This window comes from Ursus maritimus, unplaced genomic scaffold (assembly GCF_017311325.1).
Source record: "Ursus maritimus isolate PB19 unplaced genomic scaffold, ASM1731132v1 scaffold_20, whole genome shotgun sequence".
NCBI lineage: Eukaryota > Metazoa > Chordata > Mammalia > Carnivora > Ursidae > Ursus > Ursus maritimus.
The window spans coordinates 50,887,441-50,903,000 of record NW_024424453.1 but is presented as its reverse complement, the minus strand read 5'-3'; the positions used below and the strand labels follow the sequence as shown (position 1 = coordinate 50,903,000).

General features: G+C 50.2%; 1 protein-coding gene across 2 annotated transcripts; it reads left to right on the top strand.

Annotated features, from left to right (window-relative positions):
- Positions 1-3,277: 3,277 nt before the first annotated feature.
- On the top strand, positions 3,278-14,012 carry SLC22A13 (solute carrier family 22 member 13). Of its 2 annotated transcripts, XM_008710172.2 has the most exons (10): positions 3,278-5,002; positions 10,037-10,140; positions 10,301-10,455; positions 10,675-10,843; positions 11,030-11,150; positions 11,242-11,336; positions 11,550-11,764; positions 11,985-12,093; positions 12,649-12,864; positions 13,068-14,012. In XM_008710172.2, the coding sequence occupies exons 1-10, from the start codon at positions 4,625-4,627 to the stop codon at positions 13,159-13,161; spliced, it is 1,656 nt and encodes a 551-aa protein (XP_008708394.2). In that variant the 5' UTR covers positions 3,278-4,624; the 3' UTR covers positions 13,162-14,012. The 2 variants fall into 2 exon arrangements, with proteins under 2 accessions (XP_008708394.2, XP_040492885.1); XM_040636951.1 differs by lacking the exon at positions 13,068-14,012 and having other exon boundaries at positions 12,653-12,806.
- The last annotated feature ends 1,548 nt before the right edge of the window (positions 14,013-15,560 follow it).

Below are 15,560 nucleotides of genomic sequence, written 5' to 3'. Positions count from 1 at the left end.
AGCGCGTGCTCTCCTTCTCTCTTAAAAAAAAAAAAGTGAAAGAAAAGTGCTTTGTCTTCAAGGAGATTCAGGGAAAGGACTTTGAAAGGTACAGGTTTCTGATAACTTCAAGATCATAAAACAGAACTGGGTAAGGATTTCCAGAACTAATGGAAAAACTAGATTCAAGCAAAATGGTATTAATTACATGGGTCTGAATGAATGTAGGCGGATGATTATTATTTTTTATGACTTTTTGTTTGAAACATTGCTGGTTCCTTAATGTTTTGTTTTTCCAGATTTAAGGAAACCTTTTCTCTTTAGCTATCTAAGACTTACTTGGTAAAGAACACCTTTGTAAACAAAGATGAAACATTTAGTTTTTCTTCTTGATCCTGATCCCTCCAGAATTCAGAGATTTTTGAGTATTCTTTACATGACAATATAATTATTTATTTGCATAAGTTAAATAAGAATCTGGTCTCCTTGTAACAGGACACAATTTGAAACATTGGCTATATTACCAAGGCTTTGACTGGAATGTCATATGTAAAGACTCAGATAGGACCAGACAGCTTTAAGGGAATAAAGTTGACTTTATGAGGCCAATGAAGCCCCTTGGAAAATCAGCCTGATCCTCTGCCTACAGGGTTGCTGGCAGTCTTACCAGGTGAGTGAGGAAGGTTATCTCCTGACAGGCCCAGGAATCTCAAAATATTTTGGGGACCTTGAGAAAGGAGGAATTCACCCAAACCATAGGTATTGCATGTAAAAATCTAATGATGAGCCCTTGGCTTGGCTTTTTGGCCTCAGAAGCTTTGAAGAGTTCAATATATGAGATTCACTATGAAAAGTTGAAGCAAAGCAAGCTCTAAAAGGAGCTTATATGCTCCATTGTTATTCTTACTACACTTATAGAAATAATCAGGCTGAGTTTAATGCATATTAATTTTACTGTGATTATCTCTGGTAAAAAAAAAATGGATGTAACTGTAGAGAGAAAAATTATGTATGTACCAGATAGATGTTAGAGTCTAGCCCTGTTAATTGTCTTTGAGGGATTGTTATACACCTGTGAACTAGACTAGATTCTGAATTCTAGTTTCCTCAATTATCTGGCTACAGCTCTCTAAACTAACATTTCCAATTTTTCTCCCACCCTTCTGATTTGGAGTCAACTAAGAACAAAGTCTTCCCTTGAACCTTCTTGGAAGGGACTATACAAGTCCTCCTCACTGCTCAGATGGCAGCCAAACTTCAGGGACTTGGATCTTGGGTCCATGTCTCTCAATTAAAAAGGGCTACTTTAGAGTCCAGGAACTGGAATGTCAGTTCCAGCTGCAGTGCTCAAAATCAAACTGATGGGGAAGAGAAGCAGCTGATACCAATGCAGACTGCTTCCACCTAAGACGCTGGATCAACGCTTATTAATTAGCTTAATTAAACGTGAAATTTCTCCTTCCCTTCCCTCCCCTCCCCTCCCCTTCCCTCATCTGGTATTGGCCTGGAAAGATAACACCGTCATCTGTATCTCCTAGGCCATTGCGAAGGAGGGTAACCATGCAGACTGCTGGATGTGTCACCAAAAGCTCTGACTTGTCCACGATGCTAGAAGGAGTGCCACCTTAGCAGGAGTGGTTTGTGCCCCGACAGGACTAATCTTTGGGTGGTTATCATCCTCCTTGGGGCTATGGATGCCCAGATAGCTGGCGTATTGCTGGGCAGTGCCCCTAGCTGTTCATGAACAGACGCCTCACTGGTTGACTCCCCTGAATTTACATTGTCAAGTTAGAAAGGACCTACCTGGCGGCTTTCATCATTCAGGATGCTTCTTGCCCTTTTCCCCAGTTAGGAGTGAATACAAGTGACAGTGTGATAGGAAAACTCTCCCTAACCCTGGAAAGTATTGCAGAATCTGTGCCATAGCAATAGCAACCAATAAAAACCCTTAGACTAACCAGCCAAAGTTGTTCTTGCTAATAGGACAGCCTTTGATTATCGTTTAGCTAAGCAATGAGGTGTCCGTGCAGTGGACAACACCCCAGGCTGTACCCGCATTAGCGCTTCTGGGGAAGTTGAAACTCGGCTAAATAAGATCACTGAACAAACCACTTGACAAGGGTCTTCCTTTGACTTATTTGATTTTGACTGGTTTGGGTCTTAGGGACCATGGCTCTGAAGTGCACTCCAGACATTGGGAATTATCCTGCTTACAATAATCATAGTAGTCTCCTTGGCATGCTGTATTCTCTCAAAAGTTTAAATGCATGTTTGCAGCCACTAGCCACCAAGCAAATGATCTCCCTAAGACTGTACTGTCAAAAAAGGACTAAGGAGAAAGACCAAGTAAAAAATTATGAACCTGAAGTCGTGATCTGTGAGCACCACAGAGATTCAGCGAAAAACATCATGACCTATGACTGTCACAAAGAGGATAAGTTAAAGCTGTGAGGACTATAGTGTGGTAGCTGAGAGTAGCACTAAATACTTTACATTTTGATCCCATCCCTTAGTTAAGCTTAGAGTCTGATCAAAAGGAGGAATTGTTAAAAAAGATGTAAGAGGCCCAAAATAGAGTCACTTGTGCTAAGCCCCATGTCAGCAAACCAAGATTTAACACCTGACCTCATTGCAATTTTAGCCTCTTCAGGAATGTGACCTTTAACCAGTGGATCTGGAATTATCTGGTCAGCACTAGAGAGGTAATCTACCTGATAGGCCCCCTACCTTCCCCCAACTTTGCCAGAAACATCCACTCTTTGCAGGAAATTTTCTTTTTTCTGCCCTTTTGTGCCTATGAAAGGCTACCATTTTGTACAGCTCCTTGGATCTCCTTTCTACTTGCTAGATGGGATGCTGCCCAATTCATGAATCAAGGAGTAAAGCCAATTAGATCTTTCAATCTACTCAGTTGAATTTTGTTTTTTTTTTTTAACAAGGGACAGACTCAGGATCACAGTGAATTTTGTTTTGTTTAACAAGGGACAGACTCAGGATCACAAGCTTCCTGCCTCCTAGCTCCAGCTCCCTTGGCTGCTTGGAGCCTGACAATCAAAAATCCTCTCCTTGAATGGAGTAAGAAGACGATGAGGGCTGAGGACAGGCTCCTGTCTCCATCTCAGTTCTCTTCCACTGGGAGAGCCCCATATTGGTCAGTGGCAACTGGCAGCATCTGTTTTCTTGGTAATTCAATTGAGGTGATGCTAAGGACAAGCACATGCAGGAAAGCGAGATAAGGAAGAAAAGATAGAGCTGGGGACAGTGGTGGGACTGGCAGGGAATTTGGGATGAGGCAGAAAGGGAGGTGTTCTCCTTATGCAGGGTCATGGGCCCTTCCTTGCCTCTGCCCTGCCTTCACCTGCTATGCATGCTGGCTGACTAATAAGGAGCCGGTGGCTATGCTGGCCAGGGGACCAGACACAGGCATGCTGTGTCCTGAACTGCTTGCTTCCTTGCATTCCCTTCACCTGTGCTCCTCAGCTTCTCTTAAAATGGTTCAGAATTCAAACATGAGAAGGCTTTCCCATGCATACACAGACAAATATCTGAATGCATGTGTGTGTGTGTCTGCACGAGCACACACGCACACACATGTGTATTTTTCTTGAATGCCATCTTCAGTCCTATCGTTCCCCACCTCCCATGACTGAACTAGATGCTTTCCAAGCCCTGGGTCTACCTCCAGTAGACCTCTTCCAGGGTAAAAAGGATGGGAGATTCCTCCTCTCAGAGGTCCTGTTATTCTCCAGTCCTGTAAGAATCCTGACCTACCAGCCACCATGCACCCATCCAAACCTTGACTCCAGCAAAGGCTTCCACAGCTGAAGTCATGATCGAGGGAGACTTTGTCCTGCGTTCCTCCGTTATCACTGAGATTACCTACTGTGAATGAAGCTTCCCCGCAGCAGCTTGCATGTGCTTTATCTTGGTCGCGTGTTAATGGTTCCTTCCTCGATTAGAGTAGAGCTCAAAATGCAACTCTTGGCTCTTCTGTAATTGCTGTGTGCTCTTGGATTGTCTTTGGTACTGAGAAGGAAAGGCACTTATGCCCTTGGAGGGTCTCTTGGCCTACTTACTGCCCTACCACATGCTGGGGACCCCTAGGAGAAAGATAAGATCAGCAGCATCAAGAGGCCGGATTGGGCTGCTGACCGTGTTAGTTGCAAGCTGGGTCCCTGCTACTGTCCTGACTTACCCCCATTGTCTATTGTGGGTTGGTCCCTAGAAGGGACTTCTGCGTCCCTCTGAGTGTTGGAACTACTCTCAGAATTTGATGTCTATCGTAATGGGAGGGATTTAAGCTGGGGGTGACTTGTTTAGGATGTTGCAATTGGAGGGGGCTGCTTGTGCACTGTTTAACATCTGGCTAGAGCTCATTCCTGTGCTGGGCCTGAGAAGATCCTCTTGTGAGGCCTATGTCCATCATACTGTCAATAAAGCATCCTCGGATTCTGCAAGCCAGAGTGGACTAGTTTTTCATCATATTCTATCCTTCCCAGGCTACAGCCAGGGTGTTGAAGTGTGACAAGTCAGGCCAGGCAAGGCTGGATTAAATATTAATGCAGCTGTCATCACTGCTCAGAGGAGCAAGTCCCCCAGAGCCAAGGGGCAGAGCTGTTTGGTGGCCCCAGGCTGACTGGTAGACATGGCTCAGTTTGCCGAGGTCCTGGCTGAAATAGGTGACCTTGGACGCTTCCAGGTACAGCTGCTGATACTGCTGAGTATCCCCAACTTCCTGTCTGCTTACTACATGTTTGCCCAGGTCTTCATGATCCAGGATGAGGCCCACCACTGCTCAGTGGCCTGGGTCAAGAACCACACTTTGAACCTGAGTGCTGTCGAGCAGCTGTCACTGAGCATGCCTCTGGATGCTGCAGGCAGGCCCGAGCCCTGCCTCATGTTCCGGCCGCCCCCCAACAATGCCAGCCTGGAGGACATCCTCAGCCACCGCTTCAATGAGACACAGCCTTGTGAGGCAGGCTGGGAGTATCCTGAGAACAGGCCTCTGTCCCTCAAGAACGAGGTAGGGCTGCCCTTCTGTCTGTCTGCCTCTTTGGGGCTGGTCAGCGACTCTGTCTGGTCCTCTGCCCTCAGGGACGGGTGTTGCCGCTTCTGTGTCCGGCCTCAAGCACCCGTGCCTGAATGATGGACCATTGGGGTGTCCCCTCTTGCTCTTTTTCCTTTTTTTCCCCACTCATCCTGCTTTTCTCTTTGTCCTCCAACTATTGGCCCCTCTACCTCTCTCTCCATCTTCTCTGTCTGGTCTGTCTGCCCATCTGTCCATGCATCTATCCCTATCCTTTTGTTTGTCCCTCTGCCTATCTGCCCAGTTCCCTGCCTTTCTTCCTGTCCCCTCCTGCTTTCCTGTCTTTGTGTCTTTCCCTCCCTCCAGTGTTCCCATCAATCTGTCCATTGGCCTTTGTCGTTCAGTCGGCCCCTGTGCTCTGCCTGCTTACTTAGCTTCCTGTACCCCTGTCCACTTGTCTGCCTTCCTGCTTGCCTGCCGTGGGCCTCCTGCCTTCCAGCTGCTCTTTCTAGAGCTATGCCTACCTGCCCTCTGGGGTGCCGGAGGACACCCATGACTCTAGGACTTGTCCTGCAGATGACAGCACTTGCTCTGCTAAACTTATTTTCTTAGGAAGGATCCAGGCAGATAAACAGATTCCCATTCCAGCCACCTGAGCAAAAAGGGCTCTCTGGAAGCATCTGTGCCCACTCTGCTGCTTCCCAGAAGCTGGGACTGAGGCACAGAGGAGAGAAATGACTTGGTCAGGGCAACCTAATGAGCTGATTGTGGAGGTGGGGCTCCCACTCAGGTTCCTGCAGGAGCAGGAAAGAGCACAGATGGTCCAGAATCCTGAGGTGTGGGCATTGTTGGGAGGGTCTGGACAACTTACCTTGATGGTGGCAAATACTGAGGCTTTGTGGAGAGGGGAATCGAGTCCAGAGATTAAATATTTGTTTTTTTCCCCCGTGAGCAAACAAGTATTTACTTTTTAGAGGCTTTCAGAGGATGATGTTTTAACAAAAGACATTCACATTTTTTAAAATATATATATATTTTTTTATTTTTAAGTAATCTCTGCACCCAATGCAGGGCTCAAACTCACAATCCTGAGATCCAGAGTTGCATGCTCTACCGACTGAGCCAGACGGGTGCCCCAGGCATTCACTTTTTAAAATGTGACCATAAACCTGCCCCCAGAACCCTTGTAGCCTGAGGATATGTCTTGCCTGTCTTCTTCGTGACCCTCCACCTCCTTCTGCCCCACAGGGGGGTAGGCAGCCTAGGACCTCCCCCAGCAGAGCCCAGGCTGGTCCTCATTGGCCTCCCCATGTCCCCAGCATGCTCCAGGTCCTCTGATGCTATGGGTGCCTACCCCCACACGTGCTCAAACTCTGCCCACCTGGCCAAAAACCATCCTTAAAGTCCAGGCCAACAACCAGACTGCTCGGAGCCGACTCCAGCCCTGTTCATACCCTGTGCTGGACTGTTTGTGCAATTTTATTCAACCAAAGCTCCCCGAGTGTTTACAGGGAATGATCAGAGGAGGGAGGCACCTTGTCTCCTTATCTGAGGATTTGGGGCTCCCCTCTTTGTCTTTAATCATCAACCTAGCCTGTCTGGGGTTGGGCCTTGGACCTCTTGTCCTTTCCTATCATATTTCTCCTGCTCCAACCCTCCTGAGAACTTCGATTCTCAAGAGAATGTACACCTTTGGTACTTTGTGCCCTGCCCCAAACGATAACTCCAAGTTCGCTTTGAGAGCTGCATTGGTGTGAGACCTACTACCCCTGTTTCCCATCTATGAGGAGGGGCTCTGCCACACCAATTCAGAGGACTCTCTCTGAGCTGACATCCCAACTTTCCTTATAATTAGCAGCTTCATAATCAAACTGAAATTCAAACAGGCCTAATTTAAGAAGAAAAGAACACATTGTCTTATAGGGTGTGTGCTCTTAAAGTATATTTCTCCTTCTCAGTCTATTTCCCAACATTTCCTGGGTGTCCATCCATGGTAAAAGAAAATATGACTCCCAGCCTTGTCCACACGAACCTCTGAACAGGGAGGGAAATAGACTTGGAGTGAATAGCAACAGTGTGATCTGTCCTGGGACCAGAGAAGGGGCAGGAATGAGAGGGAAGGGGAAGCAGAGAGAACAGCCATTTCTAGGACTGGAGGCATGAAAATGCTTTGGCACATTTAAGGAATGTGTACAACAAAGAGGTTGGGAAATGGGCAAGAGCCGACTCTTAAACCGTCTTAGATACAGAGCTGAGGAATTTGGGCCCTCTCCTAGAGACCAGAGGGAGCCACCAAAGCTTTTGGAACAAGGGAGGGAGATGTGGCAGGTGTGTACCAAGAATGCAGGTGGGATTCTGTGTACCTCTGTGGCAGGCCCCAGACAGAACCATCCATTCTAGGTGTTAGGGCCAGGGAGGTTAATGGCTGGCGTCCCAAGGTGGAGCCCTCTTGTCTCGGTTCCCTCTGCGACACGATCCACCACTTCTTGGCCCCTCTCCGAGCCGTAGTCTCTGTAGCTGCGCAGTGGGAATGATAAGCCTCTATGTGGTTAGAATGAGGATTTAATGAAATAAGGGGTATATAAACTATAAGGAGGTAGTGAATGGTGGCCAATGAGCAGGAGCGCCAGCCTTGGAAGACTCCCTGGGATTGGCAGCCATGCCTTCAGTCCGAGATGTCTGTCACCAGCTGTGACTTTCATGAGCACGGCGGCCAGAGCACCCTCTGCTGAGCTAACATTTACTGAGGGCTTCCTGGGTGACAGCCACTGTGCTCACCATCATGATAAGCATGTTACGTGTGTCAACTCCTTTAATCCTATTGGGGGACTCTACGTAGTATATTTTATCCCCATTTTGCACATGGGAAACCAAGGCACCAACAGATGGGCTCACAGGCTCAAAGTCACACAGAGTTGTTCAATTCAGACTCCAGAGGCTGATAGCAGCAGGCCTTTATTTATTATTTATTTTATTTTATTTTATTTTATTTTATTTTTCTTAAAGATTTTATTTATTTATTCGACAGAGATAGAGACAGCCAGCGAGAGAGGGAACACAGCAGGGGGAGTGGGAGAGGAAGAAGCAGGCTCATAGTGAAGGAGCCTGATGTGGGGCTCGATCCCATAACGCCGGGATCACGCCCTGAGCCGAAGGCAGACGCTTAACCGCTGTGCCACCCAGGCGCCCCTTATTATTTATTTTAAAGAGCGTCTAACTACACAGGCAATCTGTGGTTGCTAAATAAAAACCAAACAAACTAGAACTAGGTGGAACAAGTTCAAATCTCCTATCCTGCCTCACTTCATTCCCAGAGGCAATCAGTTAATCATTTGACATATATTGAAAATTAACAGTTGTTTTTGAGACCGAAGTAGGAGCACAATGGTATCTCCTGGACTGATTAATTTCTTGCTGAAAGTTATTTTGACTTTTAGCCAATCATCATGATTGGCTAGTTGTCTAGCTGTAGGTATTAGTTCATTTATTGATTCATTCAGTAAAAATTCTCTTAGCTTTCACTCTGTTTCAGTCCTTGTCTGGCACCGAAGGGATGTCTGAACTCCATTGCCATCCGCAGCGGGACCTAGGAAAATGTGCGTAACCTCTCCTCCCACGGGGGAGTGTACCGATAAATCAAGGATTGTTGTCAGCATTAGATCACACACGGGAAGCACTGAGCGGACTACCCAACACAGAGTGCGCCCTCCAAAGGCATAGTCATCGCGAAGCTATCACCGTGAGCTGCGGGGAGAGAGCTCACGTTGCCTGTTCCCTCCTGCAAACATTCACCTATGGAGCTGAGCTGTGTGCAGGGGGCACAGAAGTCCCTGAGGGGCTCACAGACCCATGGGGGTGGGGGTCAGTGGCATGTGTTTCCTGTCTGCACACCTGCAGTAGACCAGCGTGGAGTTATCGGCCATGCGTACTGTCTCCACTCAGTATCTCAGTCCATCTGCCAGATTCTCTCTGAGTCTCCAGGGGGGTTGCCCCATCTCCGTGTGTGCACGCGAGTGAAGGCCCACACGCACGTGCGTGTTCTTCCATCCTAATATCCTGCAAGCAGCGTGTGGGGGCGCCTCGGGATCTCATGCCTGTAAATGATTACAGTTTCATAGAGATTTTGCAGCCAGATGAGAAAATGTGAAGAGGCCTAAGGGGAGCCCTAGCTGTGGGGAAGAGGCCCCATTTGTCAAGAAGCAGCAGTGAGTCTCATGTCAGAGGTTCCAACCTTTGTATCCTTAGTGTGTCAGTAATTCTCCATGGCAGCTCTGGGCCAAAAGAGAAACCTAACAGTTTTATGTATTAACTAATGAGGTCCAAACAACTTAAAAAGTAATTACGTTCTAACAACTTAGTAGCTGTTTTAAGAAATAATATACATGTAGGGCACCTGGGTGGCTCAGTCGGTTACACGTCTAACTTCGGCTCAGGTCATGATCTCAGGGTCCCGGGATCAAGCCCGGCGTCCTCTGGCTCCTCATTAGGCAGGGAGTTGGCTTCTCCCTCTGCCCCTCCCCCGTGCTCGTGCTCTCTCGCTCTCACGAATAAATAAAATCTTTAAAAAATAATACGCGTAAACTGAAAGAAAATATTTTTCATTTTTAAATAAATACGGTCACCTACTACTAGGATGTATGTACCTATTGGGAGCTGCACAACGTCTCTGTCCTTGAACATTTTCCGCTCCACGTGGTGCTTGCTATGTTTCGAAACAACTGCCAAAAATATAGCTTTACACAGATACGATGTCACTGCAAGGACTGTAGCATGATCTCATGTTGAAACAGAACTGTCCTTAGTTGGCAGTTCTTGTAATATCAGAGAGATGTTGAGTTTTGCTATATTTTCCTTTAAAATGTCAAATATTGTTCTGTGCCCCATGAATTTATTCTGGTGTCCTGGGGTGCCTTTGCACACAGTTTGGGAACCATGGGCATCTGCCCCGAGAGGTTGGAGAGTGGGTGGGCCAGATGAGAAAGGACTTGCTGCCAGCTGCCCCTCGTTCACATCTGCCTGTGTCTGCCTCAGTTCAACCTAGTTTGTGATCAGAAGCACCTGAAGGAGATCTCTCAGTCGGTGTACATGGCCGGGCTCCTTGTTGGGGCTCTCATCTTCGGGCCTCTCTGTGACTGGTAAGAACCTTGACCAGCTCACCCCTGACCTCGCATGCTCCTGTGTTCCTGGCATGGTTTTGCCCATGCTCTTGACTGGCGTCCAGGGCAGGGCTGGGTCTCCCTCACTTCCTCCCCCTCAGAGAGCTTCCCTCACGGACCTGCCCCTTTGTTACTCCAGGATCGGCCGCAAGGCCACTATCCTGGTGCAGCTGCTACTCTTTGCCCTCATCGGCCTGACCACAGCCTTTGTGCCCAGCTTTGAGCTCTACATGGTCATGCGTTTTGCCGTGGCTACTGCTGTCGCTGGGTACACCTTCAGCAACGTGACCCTACGTGAGTATCAGGGTCCTGACGCCTTGAGCCATGAGGTGAGGCTCGGGGTCTGAGTGGCCCACATGCCCAGCCTGCCTGTGGGAGCCTTGTCAGGCACCCATACCACAAGTGGTCACAAACAAGGGGGACTGAGGCCCACCTGGACAGAGGGACAGCCAGGGAGTGCTGGGGAGGGAGAGGGCAGGGGCTGGCCGGGCCTCAACCTCTCTGTTTGCACAGTTACAGAGTGGGTAGGGCCCTCGAGGAGGACTCAGGCTGTGGTCCTGGCCCAGTGCGCCTTCTCTGTGGGGCAGATGGCGCTAGCAGGACTCACCTATGGCATCCGAAACTGGAGGCTTTTCCAAATAGCTGGCACCGCCCCCGTCTTGCTGCTCTTCTTCTACTTCTGGTGAGGAGGTACTTCCCAGGAGCAAGCCGCCCCGGGCTAGCTGGGCCGAGGTGCGGTTGCCGCGAACTCCTCACATTCACCCCGAGGAGCACTGCAGAGTGCAAGGGGTGTGGGGTTCCGTATGCACTGGAGCAGCTGGGAGGCCCCGGCTCCAGCTCCGAGGTCACAGCCATGCCTGCCCTGCAGGGCTCTGCCGGAGTCAGCACGGTGGCTTCTGACCTGGGAGAGGGTAGAGGAGGCTAAACAAGTGATCCAGAAGGCAGCCTCGGTCAACAAGCGGAAGCTCTCCCCGGAGCTCCTGAGCCAGGTACTTCCTACAGGCCGAGCCCGGCCCTGCCCCTGCCCCTGGCCCGTGCAGACCTTTCTGCCCCGCCCCTCACCGTGCATCTTCCTACCAGCTCGTCCCAGAGAAGACAGGCCCCTCCGGGAATGCCCTGGATCTGTTTAGACACCCCCAGCTCCGGAAGGTGACCCTGATTCTCTCCTGTGTCTGGTGAGTACAGCAGGGCCCAAGGTCCTGAGGCCACGTCTCTGCTGCGTCGTCGGCTGGAGGATGGGGACTGTCGGGGATGGCCTGGGTGGCATTACTGGTTTCTCCTGGGCTGTGCTACTGTCTGCTGCTGTGACTCCCGCTCGGGCAGGCCCCCCCTGAGAGTGATGGTGTCTCATCACCCAGCAGTCACAGGGATTCCTGGACACTTTGTAGGTTTGTGGACAGTCTGGGGTACTTTGGCCTGAGCCTCCAAGTCGGTGACTTTGGCCTGGACATCTACCTGACGCAGCTAGTCTTCGGAATAGTTGAGGTGCCTGCCCGCTACTCCAGCATCTTCACGATGCAGTGGTTGGGCCGCAAGTGGAGCCAGATGTTGACGCTGGTTCTGGGCGGCCTCATGTGTATTGCCATCATCTTTGTCCCAGCAGGTACCAGGTCTGGCTCTCCCACTCCGTTGCCCCTCACCCCCCAGTTACCAGAAGCCCGTGGCTTCCCTTTCAGGAGCGAGGGCTCCCCTGGGGTCGAGGTGCAGAAGGCAGTGTGGGAGGACAGGGCGGGGGCGGGGTCGGGGTCCAGGGTGTGGGCGGGGTCGGGGTCCACGGTGTGGGGCTGGCTCCCTGCACATGGCTGACCAGCACCCTCCACTAGATCTGCCGGTGGTGGTCACTGTGCTGGCCGTGGTGGGCAAGTTTGCCACGGCCTCCGGCTTTACCATCTCCTACGTGTACTCCGCTGAGCTCTTCCCCACCATCATCCGGTAAGGGCTGCCGGCAGCTTCCGCTCCACTGCCCCAACACCCTGACTTTGGCCATGCTTCTCTGCCCTCACAGCTGTTCCACAGATCGCTTAGGAGGCCGGCTCGGGGGCAGCAGTGCTGGTGGGGTCCAGGGCAGCTAGCAGTCTAGTCCCCATGGTATCCTAGGCAGTGGGGGACAGATACAGAAGTAGGCTGTGCCCTGGCCTTGTCGAGACTGGGATACGGAGGAAGTCTAAGAATGAATGGCTGAGAAGGGAGAACACTCAGGTGGGGTTTGGGGGGCTAGGCTGGAGGTACAGTCTTTGACCTGAGATTTGGTGGGTGGGCAGGAGGGCAGCAAATAGACAGGCCTGGAGGTGGGAGAGGCATGGCACCTGGCTGGACTGTAAGCAGTTAGTGTGTGGGAGCAGAGAGCAGAGGCTGGCTGGGCCGGCTGAGCCTAGGGAGCCTGTGGGGCCATAATGAGGGTCTGGGCTCTCCCACACTAGAGCAGGGGTGGAGCTGTGGCCTCAAGTTGTGGCTGGGTCTGCTCAGCTTGTACTGGCCTTCCCCCAGGCAGACGGGCATGGGGCTCATGGGCACCTTCTCGAGGATTGGGGGTATCCTCACCCCTCTTGTGATCCTGCTGGGCGAGTACCATGCGGCCCTCCCTATGCTCATCTATGGCAGCCTCCCCATCGGGGCAGGCTTACTCTGCGCCCTGCTGCCAGAGACGCGCGGCCAGCCCCTGAAGGACACCATCAAGGACCTGGAGCAGGGGCCCCACCCACGGTGAGCTGCTTGCTTTCTCTGAAGCCCAGACCTCTACCTCACCGTGTGCCCACTGTTGCTTAGAGGCCAATATGGGGCCCTCAGGAGCCACAGACATCCGACCGACTTTGGTCCAGGTCCCCCTCCCCTGGGAAGGGGTGGCGAGGGACCCTGCCGTGGGACTAATGCTTGGCCAATCAGTGACAGCCTCCTGTTCCCTCCAGGCCTCCAGAGTCAGCACCTTCAGAAAAGGAGACAGAGGCCTCAGGAAGAACGTCCAGCCCAGGGGTGGCTTTCGTGAGCAGCACGTACTTCTGATTGTGTCTTTGGAGCTGGAGCGGCGGCTGCAGCGGCCACAGGGAGCTGCCTGAACACCGCCTGGAAAAGGCTGGGACCTGCCCGCAAGCCCCGCCTCGCAGATGGAGGCAGCAAACCCTGGCCGCTGGCTGCCTAGTCCCTAAGCACCCGGGTGGGCCTCCCTCTTCTCCTTGCTTCTCATCAACCTTCTCACCCCAGCACACTCCCAAACCCTGCTCTGGGGCAGGGTTTTAGGTATGTCTTGGGCTTCACTTGTTCTCTGACAGTCTTGTGGGTTCCCTCAATCTGGGGTCCCCTGCCCTCAAAACAGTGAAGCTCAGAACAGAGCAGATGCTTATAGCCTTTCCAAGAATGTGGCAGTAGGAGGAGAGAAAGTTTGAAGTTGTGGCCTCCATCCAGGCCAGTGGGACAAAAGGCTGTGGAGGTGAAGGTTGTAGTTCCTTCTAGTGGCTGGGCCAGGCCCCGCTGGCTCTGGTGGGGGTGATGAGATAATTCAAGGCAAGCGGAAGGCAAAAACCAAACCGACGCTCTACATCTCCCCTACCCCCAAGACGAGAGTGGGATACATGTGACATTTCTCAGGCTTGGGACTGTCCAAGAATGAAGGAAGGAAAAAGCAAATGGTCACCTGATAAAAATCATAGTTTTTACAAGAAAAGCACAATCTTGAGAATAGTCAGACCTCCAGAAACCTATAGACTCAATTTCCTAGTGCTCTAACGTCACCTCCCCCCTCCATAGGATTAAAAACCCTATATAACCAGTCATTCCTCACACTTAGAATGCAGCCTTTCCTGCCCAAGGGGGCCTGTTGTCGTGCTTTAATAAAATCACCCCCCTTTTTTTTTTGCCCTAAAAACGTCTCAAGAATCCTTTCTTGACCATTCGCTCTCAGACCCGAACTCCAAATTATATCATTTTGGCGGTCAGTGTGGGGCTCAAGTCTTCTCATCTGGACTCCGGGCCTTGGTGCAAACTTGGTGAATACTTCCTCTTCTCTTCCTTTCATTTCAGGGGCTTTTCAAGGCGTACAGTCTTATTGGAACACTTTCATGTCCATTGCTCAGGCTGCAATGCTCTAGGCCTTGGCTACTCTATGGGGAAGAGAAAATTGCCTTTTGGCCAGAAGTTAGCACCCTGGCCAGAATGGTAATTAGACCCAGAAACTTGATGCCCTATCTTCATTTCTGTCCTTATACAAAGTTGTCTTTCTTGGGCATGGGACAGCCACCTCAGTCACTAGGATGGCCAATCATAAGACTCATCTTTCCTCCTCATTTGTCTAATGATACCAATCTGGTATAGCTACTTTTGCTCTTGAGACGTTTGCTCAGAGCCAGCTGAAACCAGTACCTGATTGGATTAAAACTCAACTGTGGACTATTTCCTAAGGGAAGCTGGCTGTAAGGACCACACCTATTGAAACAGAGCTTAGATCATGGTAGATTTGTCTTAATTGTTTTCTGCCAGTGTTCCCTACTGACTACTTACATTACAAAATTGGGTAATTTCCTCCTTATGAAACTTTTTTTTAGTGTTTTCCATGGGTTAAAAACAGTGGGTTCTTCATGGCATGGCATTTCGGTCCATTCACTGGCACCCATTTGTACTGTAGGATGCAATGGGGGAAGCAAGGGGACGCCAGCATCCCTCCTACAAGGCAAGGTACTGTTCGTAGAGACTTCTTAGAGGGGTGCCTCTGGTCGCTTTGACACCAGGAACCTCTGACATTTCCTGTGTGGGACACCACCTGGGAGATAGGGGGGGATTTTTGGTAATGGACCTTCTCTACTTTTCTAGGAACATGGGATCTTCTTTTTTAGTTCCCAAGGATTCTCCTTTGGGATGCCTTTTAATCCATGGTAATCAATTTGAATTACAAGATTTAAGAAAGAGAAAACTGATCTTCTGTAACATCGAGTGACTCCAGTACTCTTTGGGAGATGAGGGAAAATGGCCCATTAATGGGACATTAAGCTTTAATACTATCTATCTATCAGTTAGATCTCTTCTGCAGGGCAAATGGACTGAGGTACCCTATGCCCAGGCCTTCATGGTCCTGAATCAGAATCTGGACCTAAGGGCTTCTTGCAGAATGTGTCTAACCACCAGTCACTTTCATAAACCTCCTCGGGACCTACTGATGATGATTGTCTAAGTAGGCCTATTCCCTCCTAATAAAACGGGGCTACTGGAGGAATCACTGGCCAATCCAAACAAAGAAGACACTGGCTCTGTAACTCTTCTTCTTCCTTATAAGCCTCAAGACCCCTCTGCTCCCAGCCCAGCTGGACTTACCAGGAGCAGAACTCCCTATCTTCCAGGACTTTCACTGAAACCTGGATTGCTTCGTTTTAGGGAGGTTGCTAATGGAAACGGGCACAATTAGAGTCCATGTC

Excerpts from the sequence above, each read along its gene's own strand:
- SLC22A13 (XM_008710172.2), top strand. The coding sequence starts at position 4,625 with ATGGCTCAGTTTGCCGAGGTCCTGGCTGAAATAGGTGACCTTGGACGC. Across the intron at positions 11,151-11,241 it reads CCCCGGAGCTCCTGAGCCAG|CTCGTCCCAGAGAAGACAGG; the intron begins GTACTTCCTACA and ends TCTTCCTACCAG. Across the intron at positions 11,337-11,549 it reads CTGATTCTCTCCTGTGTCTG|GTTTGTGGACAGTCTGGGGT; the intron begins GTGAGTACAGCA and ends GACACTTTGTAG.